The sequence below is a fragment of the Delphinapterus leucas genome, chromosome 19 (assembly GCF_059928025.1).
Source record: "Delphinapterus leucas isolate spDelLeu-1000000601 "Yukka" chromosome 19, BTC_Dleu_Yukka2, whole genome shotgun sequence".
Classification (NCBI taxonomy): Eukaryota; Metazoa; Chordata; class Mammalia; order Artiodactyla; family Monodontidae; genus Delphinapterus; species Delphinapterus leucas.
Genome location: NC_143147.1, coordinates 18,835,812 through 18,853,041, shown reverse-complemented (window position 1 = coordinate 18,853,041; position 17,230 = coordinate 18,835,812). Strand labels below are relative to the sequence as shown.

The 17,230-nt window shown below is 48.6% G+C and overlaps 1 protein-coding gene across 3 annotated transcripts in view; it reads right to left on the bottom strand.

The window, feature by feature from the left end:
* Positions 1-17,230, bottom strand: part of ITGAE (integrin subunit alpha E) — a 68,814-nt gene that overhangs the window by 33,922 nt on the left and 17,662 nt on the right. For all 3 annotated transcript variants that reach the window (XM_089900596.1, XM_089900597.1, XM_022595932.3), the window contains exons 2-8: positions 11,230-11,350; positions 3,747-3,838; positions 2,444-2,511; positions 1,974-2,091; positions 1,608-1,751; positions 1,080-1,195; positions 329-480 (exon numbers count right to left, since the gene is read on the bottom strand). In XM_089900596.1, the coding sequence (XP_089756722.1) occupies positions 329-480; positions 1,080-1,195; positions 1,608-1,751; positions 1,974-2,091; positions 2,444-2,511; positions 3,747-3,838; positions 11,230-11,350 (811 nt within the window). The remainder of the gene's footprint in view (positions 1-328; positions 481-1,079; positions 1,196-1,607; positions 1,752-1,973; positions 2,092-2,443; positions 2,512-3,746; positions 3,839-11,229; positions 11,351-17,230) is intronic.

Sequence of the window (17,230 nt, the reverse complement as noted above, 5' to 3'; positions counted from 1 at the left end):
AAAAAAAAAAAAAAAAAGAAAAAAGTAAGAAAATTGAAGCATAGAGCAGTTAGGCAACTCGCCCAAGGTCTCACGAGTACAAGCTGCTCGCAGGAGTCTTTGGAAGAATTTTTGGAGGACTGTCTTGGGGTGTCATCCATCAGCCAAGGCTGGGTTGGAAGACCTCACAGTGTCCCCTTTCAGCCAAGGAAGAGCCTGAACCCTGACCCTCTCCTCTACACAGTCTGTCCAGCCACCTTCTCCAGGTAGGATGCCTCAGAGCCTCTGGGCAGGGCCGTGGACTGGCACTCAGTAGGTGTACAGGTAATTCTGTTGCCCTCACACTCACAGGACATGCTGCATGGCAGAGGCAGTCTTGGTGACACTCCCCACTTGAGTGATGTTCTGGACTCTGGCGAGGGAGGCTGTAACGTCTTGGCTGTCCTGAAGGTCAAGCTCTGTCTGGATGACTTCCCCATACTGCACCAGGGCAAAGTTGCACTGCAGGGGACGGGCCGAGAGGGAAGGAGTTTGGCAGAGTTGCCCAAGGCCACCCCTGCCCCTTAGATGGCTCCGCCTGGAAGCAGTGGAAGAATCCACTCATTCCTCCTAGTTTCTGGGCAGGAGGAAATACTCAGGCAGAGGGAAATCTCTAAGCCAGTGGGGGTGGAGGAAGGTATGATAGTAATGGCTCCCAGTGAATCACAGACTTCTCCTTGAATCCATGTCCCTGTGTAGTCCCCCTCTTCCACACTGACTCCGGGATAGGCCAGGTGACTTGCTTTGGCCAATGGGACATCAGCAAATGTGATATAATCAGAGGTTTGGAAAGTGCTTGCCATGAAAGAGTTGGGCTGGGCTGCTGGAGACACATGGTCCAGACAAGCGAGGGCATCTTAGGGTCCAGTCAAACAACCAGATGTCTGCAGCTGCAGGAATAACTCTAGGCAAGACCAGCAAAAGAACCACCCAGCTGAGCCCAGACCGAACAGCTGACCCAATAGAAGGAGAGCAGATCGCTGGTGGATGTTTTGAGGTGGTTTGTTCCCAGAGGTAGATAACACACAAGCTGTGTGAGTCCAGCCCTTAGGGAAGCCCACCTCAAAGCACTTCTCATAGATGTTCTTCATCATGTTGGAGATGAAGTCTTTAGCTCTCTGGAAGTCTGGGGGATCGATGCTTCCTGAGCCATCCAGGATGATGGCGATCTCGGTGCCTGGGCCAAGACAGGGAACAGGTCAGGAGTGGGCTTGGCATCTGGGGCAGGAGTGAGGGCAACTCGTCCTGCCCTGAAGGGCACCCACCCAGTTCAAGCCCTGAGGGCTCAGTTCAGGGAGGGCATCGGTGCCACTCCCAAGAGTGAAGCCTTTGTCTCAGAGGCAGAGAGAGAGCCAGAACCTGCTCAGGCTCTGACTTGCTGCGTGAGTCACTCCCAGCACCCCCACTCTCTGGGCCTCCGTTTTCCCAGCTGTAAGATGGAGAGAGACAGGGCTGGGGCTGGCCAGGCCTGTAGAATCCAGCCACTGCTCTCCATCTCTTGGACCTAGGCATGCCTCAGCCCTGGAGGTCTCCAGCCTAGGGAGTCAGCTCTGACAGCTCTGGGAGCGACCAGATTTGCCTCTTCTCACCAGCTGCCTCCTCGTCCTCGTCCTCTGTCTCCTCCTCCTCCACCTTCAATTCCCGGCGCGGCCTGGCTGTGTTCTCCGTGCTGCCTTTTTTGTTCCTGGAGCAGTCTCCAGCATCCACAGGGGCATCAGGGTCCAGTAATTTTTCTTTAAAAAGTACACATGGAAGAGCTCAGAGTCAGATGGCCTCCTCGTTCACCTCCAGGTAAGCCTGCTCTTAGATCTGCCCTGGTTCCTTCACATGGGGCTTAAGCCTGCCTTGCCCTCTCTGGGCCTCTGTGTCCCTCTGCATCTACCACGGGCTGGCGCCTCTTCTTGCAGACCCCAGGATATCCCTTCAGAGCTGTCCAACGAGGGTCCAGTCCTCACCAAGGTCGGAGAAGTAGACCTGGGCACGGGGATGGAGGTCAGGGGCCAGCAGGATGCAGTTGCCTGTGAGCTCTGAGCTGAGGCTCTGGGGCCACCGGGTCGTCACTTGAATGCAGATCTAGAGGAGGGGGAGAAAAGGAGGGGAAAGCCCCGGTCACCCCCAGCCCAGGCCCCCTCGTCGCAGCCACACCCACACCCCCACGTCAGAACCCAGTGGCTCAACCAGGCAGGGGACGCAGGAACAGCGTGCTCACCCCTCACCAGGGGTAGGAGTCACTGCCAGGGTCAGTGTGCTGGGTCACACGGAGTACCCAGCTCAGAGCCGCTGTCAGCCCTGGGGCTGCTGGGGATACAGCTGGGCTCAGCCCTGAGAATAACACGCCATTCAGGACTGGTATCCACCACGGTCAACCACAGGGGTAGCACCAGCTCCCCAAGGCCCTCCACCCTCCCTCGCCACGCATACTCACCAAAACACCATGGTGGTTCCGGACAACTGTCACTCCACGGTACCTCCCCTTTGGGATGGGGACATTCTCTGAAACAGTGAGGCCCAGGTAAGGAGGGAGGAATGCTGGGAGGCAACCCAGGAGCCAAGGCCAGAGGGCACAGGGCCATCTTGGTCAAAGCCCCATGAGGAAGAGCTGGCCACTCAGAGCATCCTCTAGAAGCTGGATGCGGGGGGCCTTCACGGACAGGCCTCTCTCCCAGGCTCATTCGGTGTCTCATTCAACATATGCCCCGTGATGTCTGCTCTGTGCCCAGCCTGCGACAGATGGTGATAGGGATCCAGAAACACTGAGACCTGGTGGTGGTCGTCCAGGGGCCCCTGGGCTGCTGGGCAGGCAGGCAGAGAAGCACCAGCTGGCAGGTGTGTGCAGCACCAGGGAGGAATGGCAAGAGGCTGGGGGACTGGCCCTAGAATCCAATGAACTCTCCCCTCTCAGAGTCCTGTCTCCGGGGAATCTTACTGCCCCACATCCCCAGGGGCAGAAGTGTAGCTCCTTCCCCTCCCGCCCCACTGTGGGCCTCAGGAGACTTGCATTTTTGAGTCCCAGGATCACTCAGTCACCCTGCCGGACTGCGTGCCCTTCTGATGCAGAGATGGAGGCTGTTCAACACAGCCCCTCCCACAGAGACCAGGACTCCACCTGACATGGCCCAACAGTCGTCAGCAAAGTGGGCCTTCAGTTGGGCTGGGCAGAATGGGGGGAGTTTGGTCAACGAGCGAATTAGGTCCATTCCTTTGTTCATTCAAACAGCATTATTGAGCACCTAATATATGGCAGACCCCATGCTAGGCGCTAGGATGGCCACAGTTAGATTGTGGGGGCGCGGGTTCCATTGAGGCGTGGTGAGTTGCAGTAGGTTGGGATTTGGAATCGGGTGGAGTTGGGTTTGCATCTGTGGTGCTGCTCAGATGCGTGACCTTAGTCATAGTGGAAACCAAAGGACTTCTCTGAACTGTAGCTTTCTCTTCTGTAAAATGGTGTGGTTTTAAGGATTAAAAGTCCGCGAACCACTTAGCAGAGTGTCAGGTGACTCAGTAAGCACTCCATCCATTTTAGGTTTCATTTTTGTTGTTAGGATTGGGTCCGGAAAGGTGGGCTGGGGGTTAGGGTTGGGTGGGGATGGGACTGGGCACCAGGATGGAAGGCTTGCTGTGGCTGGTGGTGGAGGCTAGGGTGGAGAGACTGGAATGGTTGGGCTGGATGAGTGGGATTCCTAGAAAGGAGGTCCTGGGAGCATTCCCGGGAGCAGGGGCTGACTTACCTACTGGCTGGCAATGGAGCTCATCCTGAATGAGGGAACACTGATACAGGGGCCCTGCCGTCCTGCTGGTCCTGGGGCTGGTTACCAGGAGCCTGAGCGAAAGAGTCAGCAGCAAAGTTGAGCTGGTCAGCGATTCCCTTTTCCTCCCTACCTGCCCAGACACAGTCCTTCCATTCCAGGCCCACAGACCCACAGGTTCCCTGTGGGGAAAACTATGCAGAAGACCAGACCTGGAAAGGCGGGCAGGCTCCCAGCCCAGGATGGTGGATCTGCATTACGAGGGAGGCATGGGCTCAACCTTTGCACAGCTCCAGGCAGGAAATGGCTAAATGCATCCCCTCTCTGCCTGCTGGCCCACCCTGACAGAAATGGGGTGATATTGGTGGTAAATAAACACTCGCTGCTCTTTGATGGCGGTGGGGGGAACCAGGAAGCCACCAGCGGCACAGTTGCTTCTGCTGGGGACAGAAGCCTTCCTTCTGTTGCCTTCCTAGTGGCTGCAAGGGCGCCTGCCCCACCTGGCCCCAGTGACAGCACTTCCTGAGAAGAGCACACTTGTGCCCCTCTCCTAGGGGCAGGTCAGAACTGGAGGTTCTGGGCCCCTCAGCCTGGTTAAGGCAGCCTCAGGAGACGTGATTCCCAATGGCAAACTCTGCCCCCTGCCCAGGGAGACAGTAGAGAGCCAGCGTCAGCCTAAACATTCCGTGTGCATGCTGCCCAGGGAGGATCAGGGCTGCGCCGAGACAGGGAGAGCGCGCCCCATCCTAGGAGCTGTGAGTAGGGGGTGTTGGGGAAGGGGCCCGAGGCTGAGCTTGATAACACTGAACCAAGTCCAAGGTTTTATGCTGAGGGCAGTAGGAAGCCACGGAGGACTTTATAAAGGGGAAGCTTTATAAAGGGGAAGCTTTATAAAGGGAAAGCTTTATAAAGGGGAAGCTTTATAAAGGGGATTAGACAAGTCATGATGAGTTACAGTGGTTTGGGGGCCAGGAACGAGGTCATGTTTCCACTTCCTCACCTCCCGTTACTTGATGTTTAAAAAAAATATGAAACGTATCATTCACTTATCTCCATGGGTGACAGGATAATAATAAAATCTACACCTGTGTGTGTGCCCTACCCAGCTTACCCCAGCCCAAGCTGACTTCCACCCCTGACGGGTCCTGTCAAGGTCAGCAGTGGTCCACACATCGTCAGATCCAAGGGACACCTTTCTGCCCTCATCTTCCTCAACCTCTCAACAGCCCAGGGCAGAAGTAACCGTCTCTCCCTTGAAACACTTTCTTTTTGGTTCCCCTGACCTCTCTCACTACTCCTTCTCAAACTCCTTTGCTTGCTCATTCGCTGTCTGACTTCTAAATGTCACTGGTGTCCCGGGGCTGGGTCCCTGTTTTCCTCGTCCACTCACTCTCCCTGGTGATTGATCCCCCCTCCAATCCCTGGCTTCAATACACCTATCAATGCTGACATTCCCACCTTTATATCTGCAATGCTAGCATCCCTCCACCAGAAGCCAGACCAGCGCAGCTCTAGAAAGCAGAATAATGACCTGCCCCGCCCAGAGAAGTCCATGTCCTAACCCCCAGAGCCCAGGAATACGCTACTTTTTATGGCAAAAGGGACTTCATAGATTACGTTAAAGATCTTGTGTTGGGGAATTTATACTGGATTATCTAGGTAGGCCCAATGTAATCACAAGGGTCCTTATCAGACCCTTTAAAAATGGAGGAAGGGGCCACAAGCCAAGGAATGCAGGCAGCGCCTAGAACCCCAAGGAAGTGAGGAAACAGATCCTCCCCTTGAGGCTCTAGAAGGAACACAGCCCTGCTAATGCCTTGATTTCAGCTCAGTAAGACCCTCTTTGGACATCTGACCTCCAAAACTGTAAGATAGTCATTTGTGCTGTTTTAAGCCACTAAGTTTGTGATGAATTGTTATAGCAGCCCTAGGAAACTAATAAATAAACAACTGCCCATTGTCTAATAGGCATCTCAAACTTAGAACGTTCGAAACACAACTATGGTCTTGCTCTCCATTGCCTGAACTGAACTGTTCCATCTTCCCTGACACAATACATGGCACCACCAACCACTATGTTCTGAAGTCCAAAGCCTGGGGGCACCCTTGCTTCGTCTTTTCACTCATCCCCTTCATCAAATCCATCAGTAAACCCTGTTGGTTCTTCCTCCAAACTATATCTAGAGAACATCTCTTCTGTTTCCCCTGCCACCATCATCTTGCCTGGTGTGTAGTAATAGCCCCCTGTTATTTTTTTCTGTTGTTTGTTTTTTAAATTTGCTCTTGGGACTTCCCTGGTGGTCCAGTGGGTAAGACTCCGAGCTCCCAATGCAGCGGGTCCGGGTTCAATCCCTGGTCGGGGAACTAGATCTCACATGCATGCTGCAACAAAGATCCTACGTGCCTCAGCTAAGACTGGCACAGGAAAATAAGTAAATAATAAATAAGTGTTTAAATAAAATAAAATAAATTTACCCTTGTAGATTACACCACGTCACTGCCCTGTCTCAGCTGCCTCCCGTGCACTTAGGTGAAGAGTCCATACCCCTTGCTGCAGCCCACGGGGCCCTGCACGATCTAGCACCTCCCCACCGCTGAGACTCCCCTCCTGCTCCTTTGCTCTCCAAGCTCTAGCCCCGCACTGGCTGGCTTCCGTTCCTAGGCTGCCCCCAGCTCTTTCCCGGCTTGGGCCCTCTGCCTTGCTGCGCCCCCTCTCTCCCCAACCTGGCTCATTCTCATTCCTTGGCCTCGCTTAACTGTCACCTCCTCACAAATGCTTTCTCCAACCAGCCTCACCTCACAATCCAGTTACTCTGCTCTGCATCGTCCCATTTATTTCCTTCCCAGAACTTGTCCCCGTTTGATAGCATCCTGTTTACTTGTTTACTGTTTATTATCAGTCTCTCCCCCTAGACTCTAAGTTCCCCAAGGAAACTTACAGTCTACGGGGAGAGGAGCTTGGTAACAGTGAACCAAGTCCAAGACCTCCCAAGTTCCCCAAGTTCCCCTTGCCTCTCGTTTGCCATGTTATTTCCAGCACCTGGAACAGTGGCTGGCACAGAGCAGGGGTTTGGTAAACATCTGTTACATGACGACTGAACAACAGCCGAGGCAGCACATGAGGGGGCTAATCTGGGGCAAGGCTGAGGGGCAGAGGACCACGTGCAGCTGAGCTCTGTGGGCTTGCAGCTGAGTCCCTAAATTAGGTCACTTGCTCAACAACTTTGCCTCTTTCCGCAGACCCCTCCCAGCCTGAGCCTCAGCCCTGGGCCCAGCACCTTATTCTCTGCTCCCCCGTAAAGGTGGGCTCAGAACTGGGATCCAACCCAGCCACGTCTTGGTGGGGTAGGTGCAGGCCTGGAATAGCCTCAGCTCTCCCTCCTCCTTTAGGCCTTGGCCCAAGCTGTTGCTTCCGCTTGCAATGCCTTTCGGCTCCTTTTCCTGCAGAACGACCTTCCCAAGTGCCAGCTCCTCAGGAAGCCTTTTCCCAAAAGAAGGAGCACCTTGACCCCTCCAAGCCCTCCAGGAAGCCCTCACCACTGGACACCTACCCTTATCCTTGGCTTTTGTTCCCACCTAGACTGTGAGTTCTTGAGAGACCACCATGTACAGCTGCACAGGCTGTTCACTGCAGAACCCAAGGTTGCCACCCATATCACAGTCACGCAATGCCGGGGGCCCGGGGCCCCGTCTGAGCTGCCTCTGCCGCCCGTCCCTTTAACCACCTCCACCATGGTGGGTGGTCTCTTGATCTCCAGGTTTACCGACTGAGTGGCTGGCAAACTAAACTATAACTGAGCTCACCATCAGCTGACAGCCCCAGGGACCCTATCACACCTGGGCTGAGTGCAGCCCATCTCCTGGCTTCACCCAGCTGTAACTCATCTCTGTCCTCAGAGTCTATTCCCATAGCGCCCAGGGGGAAGGCCTTCGTTATATTCCACTCCACCCCGCTGCAGCGGCCAAGTCCATGATGCTGCCAGCCCTGGCTGTTACAACTTACGTAGAAACAACATGAGGGAGAGAGAGGCACGTGTGGTCCTTGCACGAGGAGCCCAGCCTGTTCCTCTGCGGCCGGGGCGGCCAGAAGCGCGTTTCCTGCCCTGTGCAGCACCCCGTGGTCTCAGGCTCCAAGGTTTGAGGCAGGAACCCAGAGGTGCCTCCCACCACATCCTTCCCCGGTGCACGTTCAAACCCGTGAGACCCTCTCTGCTTCAGCAGGTGTCCAGGGAGGTTTTCTTGGGCCCAAGTGGGCTCTTCCCCCCATCCCTGGGGGGCTCGGAGCCTTCTGCTCTGGATACTTCAAAGTCCCCTCTTCCACTGTGGCCTTTCAGCTTGGCTTTTTTTTTTTTAATATATAAATTTATTAATTTTATTTATTAATTTTTGGCTGTGTTGGGTCTTCGTTGCTGCACGTGGGCTTTCTCTAGTTGCGGCGAGTGGGGGCCACTCCTCGTTGAGGTGCCCGGGCTTCTCATTGCAGTGGCTTGTCTTGTTGCGGAGCACGGGCTCTAGGCACGTGGGCTCCATAGTTGTGGCACGTGGGCTCCATAGTTGTGGCTCACAGGCTCCAGAGCGCAGGCTCAGTAGTTGTGGCGCACGGGCTTAGTTGCTCCACTGCATGCGGGATCTTCCCAGACCAGGGCTCGAAAAGGTGTCCCCCGCGTTGGCAGGCAGATTCCCAACCACTGCACCACCAGGGAAGCCCTTGGCTTGGCTTCTGAGGGAGGGGGGTTAAAGTCTGTTGGGTCTGAAGCTGGAGTGGTGAGGGCCCTGCTGGGGTACTGGAGGGAGGGGGCTCGGCAGGAGATGGGCACAGCATGGCCGAAACCCGGCCTCGACCTTGATGAGTGCGGGGACTGCAGGACGCTCACACATTGCAAACTTTGTGAAAACTGAATGCTGACCCAGCGTAGAAGCCACGATCCAGCAATTCCACTGCTGGGCACCCTGTGCCTAATAAAAAGAAGTGCATTCACCCAGTGAAAGAAAGTGCAGAGCTGGGCCGGGGGTGGGAGCGGGGGTTAACTCTCGCCTGGGATGTGCGTGGAAGGGAGCACATGGCTGCAGGGGGCTTATGAGAGGCTGGTCCTGTTCTGCCTCGATCTGGACGCTGCTTACGTGGGTGGCTCACTTTGTGAACATTCACTGAGCGGCACTCTGATGACGTGCAGTTTTCTGTGCAATAGTGCAGCAATAGAACTTTATCAAGACAAAACATGAGCAATGCTTACCTTTAATTCTTCCTGGAACCAGAATATTCCTAACAACCTTCTCACCGCCCTTCAAGCCTTTCAGGCTCCCCGAACCTTTGTGCCGGCCGACAAAGCATGGCCCACCTCCCCCATGCGATGTCTCATCGCGCTCAGTTTCAGCCGCCGACACCTCCCCAGCCCCCGCACCTGGCTCAGGCTGGCTTCCAGACTTCTGACCACGCAGCTCTCAGCCCCGATCCCCCTCCCAGGCCTTCTCACACTAATTCCTACTCAGCCCCTAAGTCCCAGTGTCAAGGTACATCCTTTGGCTGAAGGACACACGTGCCTCTATGTCCCCAACGCACCCTGGACGTCCCCACAGAGCAGTCTTCACTCTTCCTGTCATCGACCAACTTGTCTGCTTCCCACAAGAGCCTGGGAGCTCCATGAGGGCATGGACTGTCTCCTTTAGTATCTTATCCCCCTAGCTTTGCCTGGCGCTGAGTAGATGCTCCATAAATACTGATGAATGAATGAATGAGTGAATGGGCCCTGCCCTCACCACTTAAATCTAATGGTCACCAGCCTCTTCACTGGACAGTGAGGAAATCAAGCATAGGGTCCGAGCCCGCTTGGCTGGCGTGGCCATGGCCCAAGTCCAGGGCTATGAGGCTGCCTCGGGAGCCACCACTGCCCACCCATCTGCTACCAAACAGAGCTCCACTCAGCCAGGAGCCCTGAGTGCCTCACCTGACTCTGCCCCCAAAGCTATCTGGACCCTGGGCTCATGGCTCAGGGTTGCCGGGTCTGAAGGAAACCCCTCACCATGGACCAGAAGCAAAGCAAAGCAGCGGCAGGTGAGAGGTGGGGTAGGGAACCAGCCAGGGGCAGCTGGGCAGTGGAGCAAGCACAGAAAGAGCCCTGCCACGAACAGGACAGGGAGAGGAAGGGCTGCTCTAGAGTAAGGGAGACTAAAGAGATACAGCCACGATACGCAACACAGGAACTCTGACTGAACCCTGGCTTTAAAATGAGCAGCTCTAAACGTCATCTTGGTGACAACAGGGGACGTTGGGGTGTGTGTCGTGACCCTTCACTGCAGAACTTCTCCTAAAACCAAAGACATGTCCCTAATCAGCACACCACCACTACCTCCATCTGATAGAATCTACATTTGATTTACTTGCTTATTGTCTATTTCCCCCGAGCATAAGGATTTGTGTCTGCTTTGCTCACCGCTGTTCCCTCAGGGCCTGGTACACAGTAGTCGTTATTGTATAAATGCTTGCGGAGTGAAGGGCCATGGTATAAATAATTCTACAACTTGCCTTTTGCATTTTACGATGTGTTTCGAGGCTGATCCGGTTCATAACCACTGCACTCAATCCGTTCATTTTACCTGCTTTCAGTGTCGCATTGTATGATTCACACCTTATGTCTTCCATTTTTCCGACGATGCTTATTTCAAAACAATGTCCCAGTCAATGTCTCTAGGTGTGCCCCAAAAGTTCCCTAGGGTTGGTATCTGGGGGTGGAATCACTGAATCAAGGGCCGCCTGCATCCTCAGCTCTACCTGATACGGCAAAATGATTCTCCCAGGTGGTTATACCAACTCACATTCCTACAAGTTCCTGTTTCACCACATCCTTACCAGCAGAATGCTATCAGACTTAAAATGTTTTACTTATCTAATGGGTGGGTACAGATGAGAAGTTTAAAATACAAAGTAATGCGTATTGATCTTAAATTTGGCCAGAAATTGTGCCAAACACTTTACGTGCATGAACTCAAATACTCTTTGCAACAACCCTGTGAGGTAGGAAAATAATCACCCCCACTGCAGAGATGAGAAACTGAGGCTGGGGGTTGCGTGCCTTGCTATAAATACAGAGCGAAGCTGTCACCGAACCACGGCGACCAGATGCACAGCCTCCTCGTAACCACCACGCCCACCTGCCTCATATTTTCCATTTAAAGGAAATATTTTCCGTCACTGTCCAAAATTTCTATGTTGAGCACGTTACTTTTGTAACAGACAAAAGAGCCTTGATAAACTTTATTTTAAAAGTTTTTTAGCCTCCCCTCCCCCACCCCCAGAGAGGCCAGGGTGAGGAGAGGGGCCAGGGCTGGGAGAACGGGCCCTGAGCTAACGGCCTCTCCCCTGCTGGGGTGTGGGGTGCCGAGGGCTTGTCTGGGGGCCTTCTCAGGCTCCCCAAGGACTCATCAGTCCTCACACACCCCGCCCCGCGCGCCGGGCCGCCCCACTCACCAGGTCTGGTTGGTGCTGGAGTCCTGATGCAGAAGTGAGCTGAGCACGTAGGGGACGTCTCCCTTGGGAGTCACCCAGGTCTGGACCATGTCCACATTGAAGGTGGCCAGGGGAGCCAGGCCTGAAGAGAAAAAAAGAACATTTAACAAAAGAGGCACCGTTATTCCATCACATCCTGCATTGCCACTATCTCCATTTTACAGAAGAGGAAAGCAAGACTCCCAAGGATTTTTTTTTTTGGATGAACCACATGGCATGTGGGATCTTAGTTCCCTGACCAGGGATCAAACCCATGCCCCATGCAGTGCAAGTGCGGAATCTTAACCACTGGACCACCAGGGAAGTCCCCCCATTACCAAGAACCTTTTTTCCATGGGAATAAGACTGGAATGCAGGCGTGTCTGACCCAGAACTCCTGGTCCTCCCACTAAACCAAGCTGTGTTGGCACCAAGACCCCCTCCTCCAGGAGGCCTTCCTTGGTTCTGTCCCAGAGCACTTGCTACCTTCTCACACCTCCCACTGTGCACTTTCTATACCTGCCACTGAGCACATGCTCATCACCGTGTCATGTACCAAAGTTAAAATAGACTACGGGCCCCAGGGTGAGGGTCTGCATACATTCTGTCTACGTACCTGCCCATCAAGTAACCCAAGAGAAAACACATGTCCTCAAAAATACCTCAGAAAAAGAATGTTTATAGCAGCTTTATTTGTAACAGTCCCAAACTGGAAACAACCCAAATGTCCATCAACTGGGGAATCAATAAGCTGACATATTCAGACAATGGAATACTACGCAGGAGTAAAAAGGAACGAACAATTGACACACACAGCAAGATGGGTGAATCATGAATATCATTATGCTCAGTGAAAGAAGTCTTATATAAAAGAGTATCTACTGTATGATTCCATTTATATGCTGTTCTAGAACCAGCAAAACTAATCTATAGCAAAAGAAAATATTGCCTGGGCTAATGCGGGATGGGGATTAGCTGGGAAGGAGCAGAAAGGAGCTTCCTGGGGTGATGGAAATATCCTATATCTCTATAGGAGTTTGGATTACAAAGGTGTGCATTGTCAAAAATACATCAGATGGTCCACTTAAAATTTGTGTGTTTCACTGTAGGTAAATTTTACCTCCAAAAAAAAAAAAAAAGAACTATAAGGAAACATTGAACTCTAGTTGATATGTATGATGAAATGCTTAGGGATGAAGTGTGCTGATGTCTGCAATTTACATTGAAATGCTTCAAAATATAAGACGGCTTGATGGACGGATAGATGAATATATATGGATGGATGTTTATATATAGATGGATATAAATAAACATATTTTTATACATGTCAATTACAATTGTCAACATTTTGTTATATTTGCACTATCACACATATTTTACATATACGTAATATACAAAAATATATATATTGTAAAATCTAAGTGTTGTATGTGGTTGTCCACTGCACAAGTTTTTCAGATTTTCTGTACGTTTGAAATTCTTCACTAAAAATTTTGGGGGGAAAATTGATACAGACAGATTGTCCCCCAAAGAGGCTGCACCAATTCATATTCCAACAACAGAATGGAAGGCCTATTTCCTCACAGCATCTCTTGAGCAGACTGTGCGGACCTCCTCATCCTTGTTTTAAAAGAGTATCTCATCATTTTGTTCCCAAACTATTTTTTTTTTTTTCCCAAACTATTTTTTAGGTCTTCCCTGGTGGCACAGTGGTTAAGAATCCGCCTGCCAATGCAGGGGACACGGGTTTGAGTCCTGGTCCAGGAAGATCCCACATGCCGCGAAGCAACTAAGCCCGTGCACCACAGCTACTGAGCCTGTGCTCTAGAGCCCACGAGCCACAACTACTGAAGCCCACGTGCCACAACTACTGATCCTGTGTGCCACAACTACTGAAGCCCGCGTGCCCCAATTACTGAACCCGCGTGCCACAACTACTGAACCCACGTGCCACAACTACTGAAGCCCACGTGCGCCTAGAGCCCATGCTCCACAACAAGAGGAGCCACTGCAATGAGAAGCCTGCACACCTCAAGGAAGAACAGCCCCCGCTCGTCGCAACTAGAGAAAGCCTGCGTGCAGCAACGAAGACTCAACACACAGCCAAAAAAACAATTAAATAAAATTTTTTAAAAGCCCAGCTCTTTAAAAAAAAAGAAAATTTGAAAAAAAATCTATTTTTTAAATTATGAGTAAAGTCAAGCCTCTTATTATAAGTTTGTTTCCTGCTTATTCATATACATTATCCATTTTTATGAGGTCTTTATTGTTTTCTTACTAATTTATAAGAGCTTTTTGTCCAAAAGAAATTGTCAATGTGTTAGACACTGTTTCTCACTTAGCTCTCTGTTTGACTGGCTTATATTTTTCCCCACATCTACATTTATTATGTAGTCAAATTATTCTTCCTGTATGACTCGAGTTTTGTGTCACGCTTCCCCACTCAGAGATTATATAATTCACTCATGTTTTCTTTGATATTTTCTTTGTTTCATTTCTTATGCTTGAGTCTTTGATTCATCTAGACTTTATTTTTGCATATATCCAGCTTTACTTTTTCTCCCCCCAAAATGAAATTGTCTCAACATTACTTCTCAAATAGCTCATATTATCCCTGCAGATTTGAAATACCACCTTTATCATTCTCAGAATTCTCATGTGCGTTTTGGCATCTCCAGGGACTCAGTTCTGCCCCATTGACCTTACTGTCTCCTGCTTGGACCCATTCATTAGTCTCCTGACCTTTCTCTTCCAAGACTTCTCCCTCTGGGTACATCCTTTCCGTACCAGTTGCCAGAAAGAATTTTTAAAAGCATGCTACTCCACTGCTTAAAATTCTAACTTCTTGGAAATTAAGCAATGTACTTCTAAATAACCTAGGGCCAAAGATAAAATCATAATGGAAACTTTAAAATATTTTGAACTGAATGAGAATTAACATAGGACAAATCAAAACTTGTGTGATACAGTTAAAGCAGTGTTTAGAGGAAACGCAGAGCCTTAAATGCATATGCTAAAAAAAAATTAAAAAAAAAAGAAAGGCTGAAAACCAGTTATCTAATATTCCATCTCAAAAAGCTAAACGAATAGCAAATCAAGCCCAGAGAGAGTACAGGAAGAAATAAAGACATGAGCATATATCAGTGAAATAGAAAACTAACCTACAGTAGGGAAAATCAACAAAGCTAAAGTTTGGTTTTTAGAAAGAGTAATATAACTGATAAAAACCCCTAGCAACACTGATCAAGAAAAAAAAAAAAAGGCAAACACATAAATTACCAATATGAATGAAAAGAGGACATCAGAACAGAGCCTAAGACATTTATGAAATAATAAGAGGATAGTATATACAACTTTATGCCAGTAAGCTTGACAATTTAGGTGAAAAGGACAGATTCTTTGAAAAGTAAATTTACCAAAACTGACAAAAGAAGTGAAATCTGAATAATCCCAAATTTTAAAAACTGAATCCATTAACTCCAGGCCCAGATGGCTTCACTAGTGAGCTCTCCCAAACACGTAAAGAAGCAATACCAATCTTACATGAACTGTTCCAGAGAAGAGAAAATGAGAGAACACTTTCCAATCATTTTGTGGGGCCAGCATGACATTGATATTAGCACCTGACAAGAGCGACACATGAAAGAAAAATTAGCCATCTCTCTCTTTAACGTAGATGCAATACTGCTAAACAAAACATTAGCAAATCAAACCCAGGGGTATATAAAAAGCATAATACCTTACAACCAAGTGGAGTTTATTTCAGGAATGCAAGAGAGGTGTGACATTCGAAAAGAATTTATTTATCACGTTAACAGAAAAAAGAGGAGAAAAAAAATCATATGATCATTATGATAGATGCTGAAAAAGGTATTTGATAAAATACAATACTGATTTGTAATTTAAAAAATTCATAGCAAACTAGGAATAGAAGGGAATGTCTTTAATCAAGAATATCCACAAAAATCCTTCAGCAAACATCATTCTTTTTTTTTAATTTTTATTTTTTAAAAAATTTTTGGCCATACCATGCGGCACGCGGGATCTTAGTTCCGCAACCAGGGATAGAACCCGTGCCCCCTGCGGTGGAAGTGCAGAGTCTTAACCACTGGACTGCCAGAGTTATTTTATTTTTATTTTTTTAAATTTTTTAATTTTATGCCACGCAGCTTGTGGGATCTCATTACCCCGAACAGGGATTGAACCCATGCCCTCGGCAGTGAAAGCATGGAGTCCTAACCAACCACTGGACCACCAGGGAATTCCCAACATCATTCTTATTGGTGAGTTATTGAAAGCTTTCCCCCTAAAATCAGAAATGAAACAGGGATGCTGACTCATACCACCTCTATTCAACATTTTACTGGAGATTTTACAGAAGTAAGAAAAAAGAAAAAATACAGAGCACAAAGATTAAAAAGGAAAAAAATAAAACTGTCATTATTTGCAGATGACATGATTAAGTAGATTGAAAAATCCAACAGATCCACAGACATTGAGAATTAATAAGTGCCCTGAGCAAGGTCATGGGATACAGAGGCAAAATACAAAGAACCATTGTATTTCTATGAACCATCAATGATCAAATGAAGAATGAAAAATTTTAAAAGACGCCGTTAACAAAAGCCATAAAAAAATCAGATGTCTAAGAGTAACTCTAACTAGACATATGCAAAACCTCTACACTAAGAACTATTAAAAGATTGGGGGAGATTAAAGATCTAAAATGAAGGAACAGATGATGTTCATGAATTAGAAGATTCCATGTTGTTGTCAGTTATCACTATATTGATCTATAGCTTCAATACAACCACAATCAACATCCTAGCAAATTACTGGGGGAAGGGTGATGTTCACAAGCCAATTTTAAAAATTTATATGAAAATGCAAAGGGCAAGAATATTCAGGCACTCTTGAAGAAGAATAACAAAATTTGGGGACTTATCATTTATCAAGATTATTATAAATTTATAGTTATTAAAACAGAATTATATTGGCACAAGGATAGAAAATAGATCAATGGGACAGAGAGTCCAGAAACATATGGGCACCTGATTTATGACAAAGGTGATGGTGAGGAATAGTGGTGAAAGAATGCTCTTTTAAATAAATGGTGCTGGGTCACTTGGATATCAATATTGAAAAAAAAATTAATCTTGACTCTTCTCTCACATCATACACAAAAAGTCAGTTCCTGATGAACTGAAGATTTAAATGTGGACTTAGATAGACCATATATCTAAATATGAAAAAGGAAACAATGAAGCTTTTAAGAGAAAACAAAGGACCTTGGGGTAGACAGGTATTTTTTAAACAGGACACAAAAAACACTAGCTATAAAGGCAAGAATTGATAAGCTGAACTTCATTAAACTTAAGAACTTCTGTTTATCAAAAGACATCATTAAGAATGAAGAGGCAAGCCACGGAGAGAGAGATGTTTGCAATACAAACATCTGACAAAAGATTCCTATCAGAATCTGTAGAGTTCCTACAGATCAACAGAAAAAGTCATGTAAGCCAACAGAAAAAGGACATTTCACAGAAGAGATTATCCAAATAGCCAGCAATCATATGAGAAGGCACCATTAGACTTCACAGAAAGGCAAACTGAGATCACCATGTGATACCACTACACAACCACCAGAAAGGCTAAAATGAAAAAGAAAATACCAAGTGCTGACAATGATGTGGAGCTACTAGAACCCTCAAATACTGCTGGTGGGAATGTAAATCGGTACAATCACTTTAGAAAACCGTTTGGTAGTTATCAACTAAAGCTGAGCACATGCATAACTCATAACGCAGCAATCCTACCCTAAGGCAAAAACCCAATAGAAATGTGTTCATATATTCACAAAAAGACATGTACAAGAATTTTCATAGCCTCACTATTCATAACAACCCCAAACTGGAACAACCCAGATATCCATCAACAGTAGAAAAAATATGCTGTGGTATATTCACCAGTGGAATACTCTACA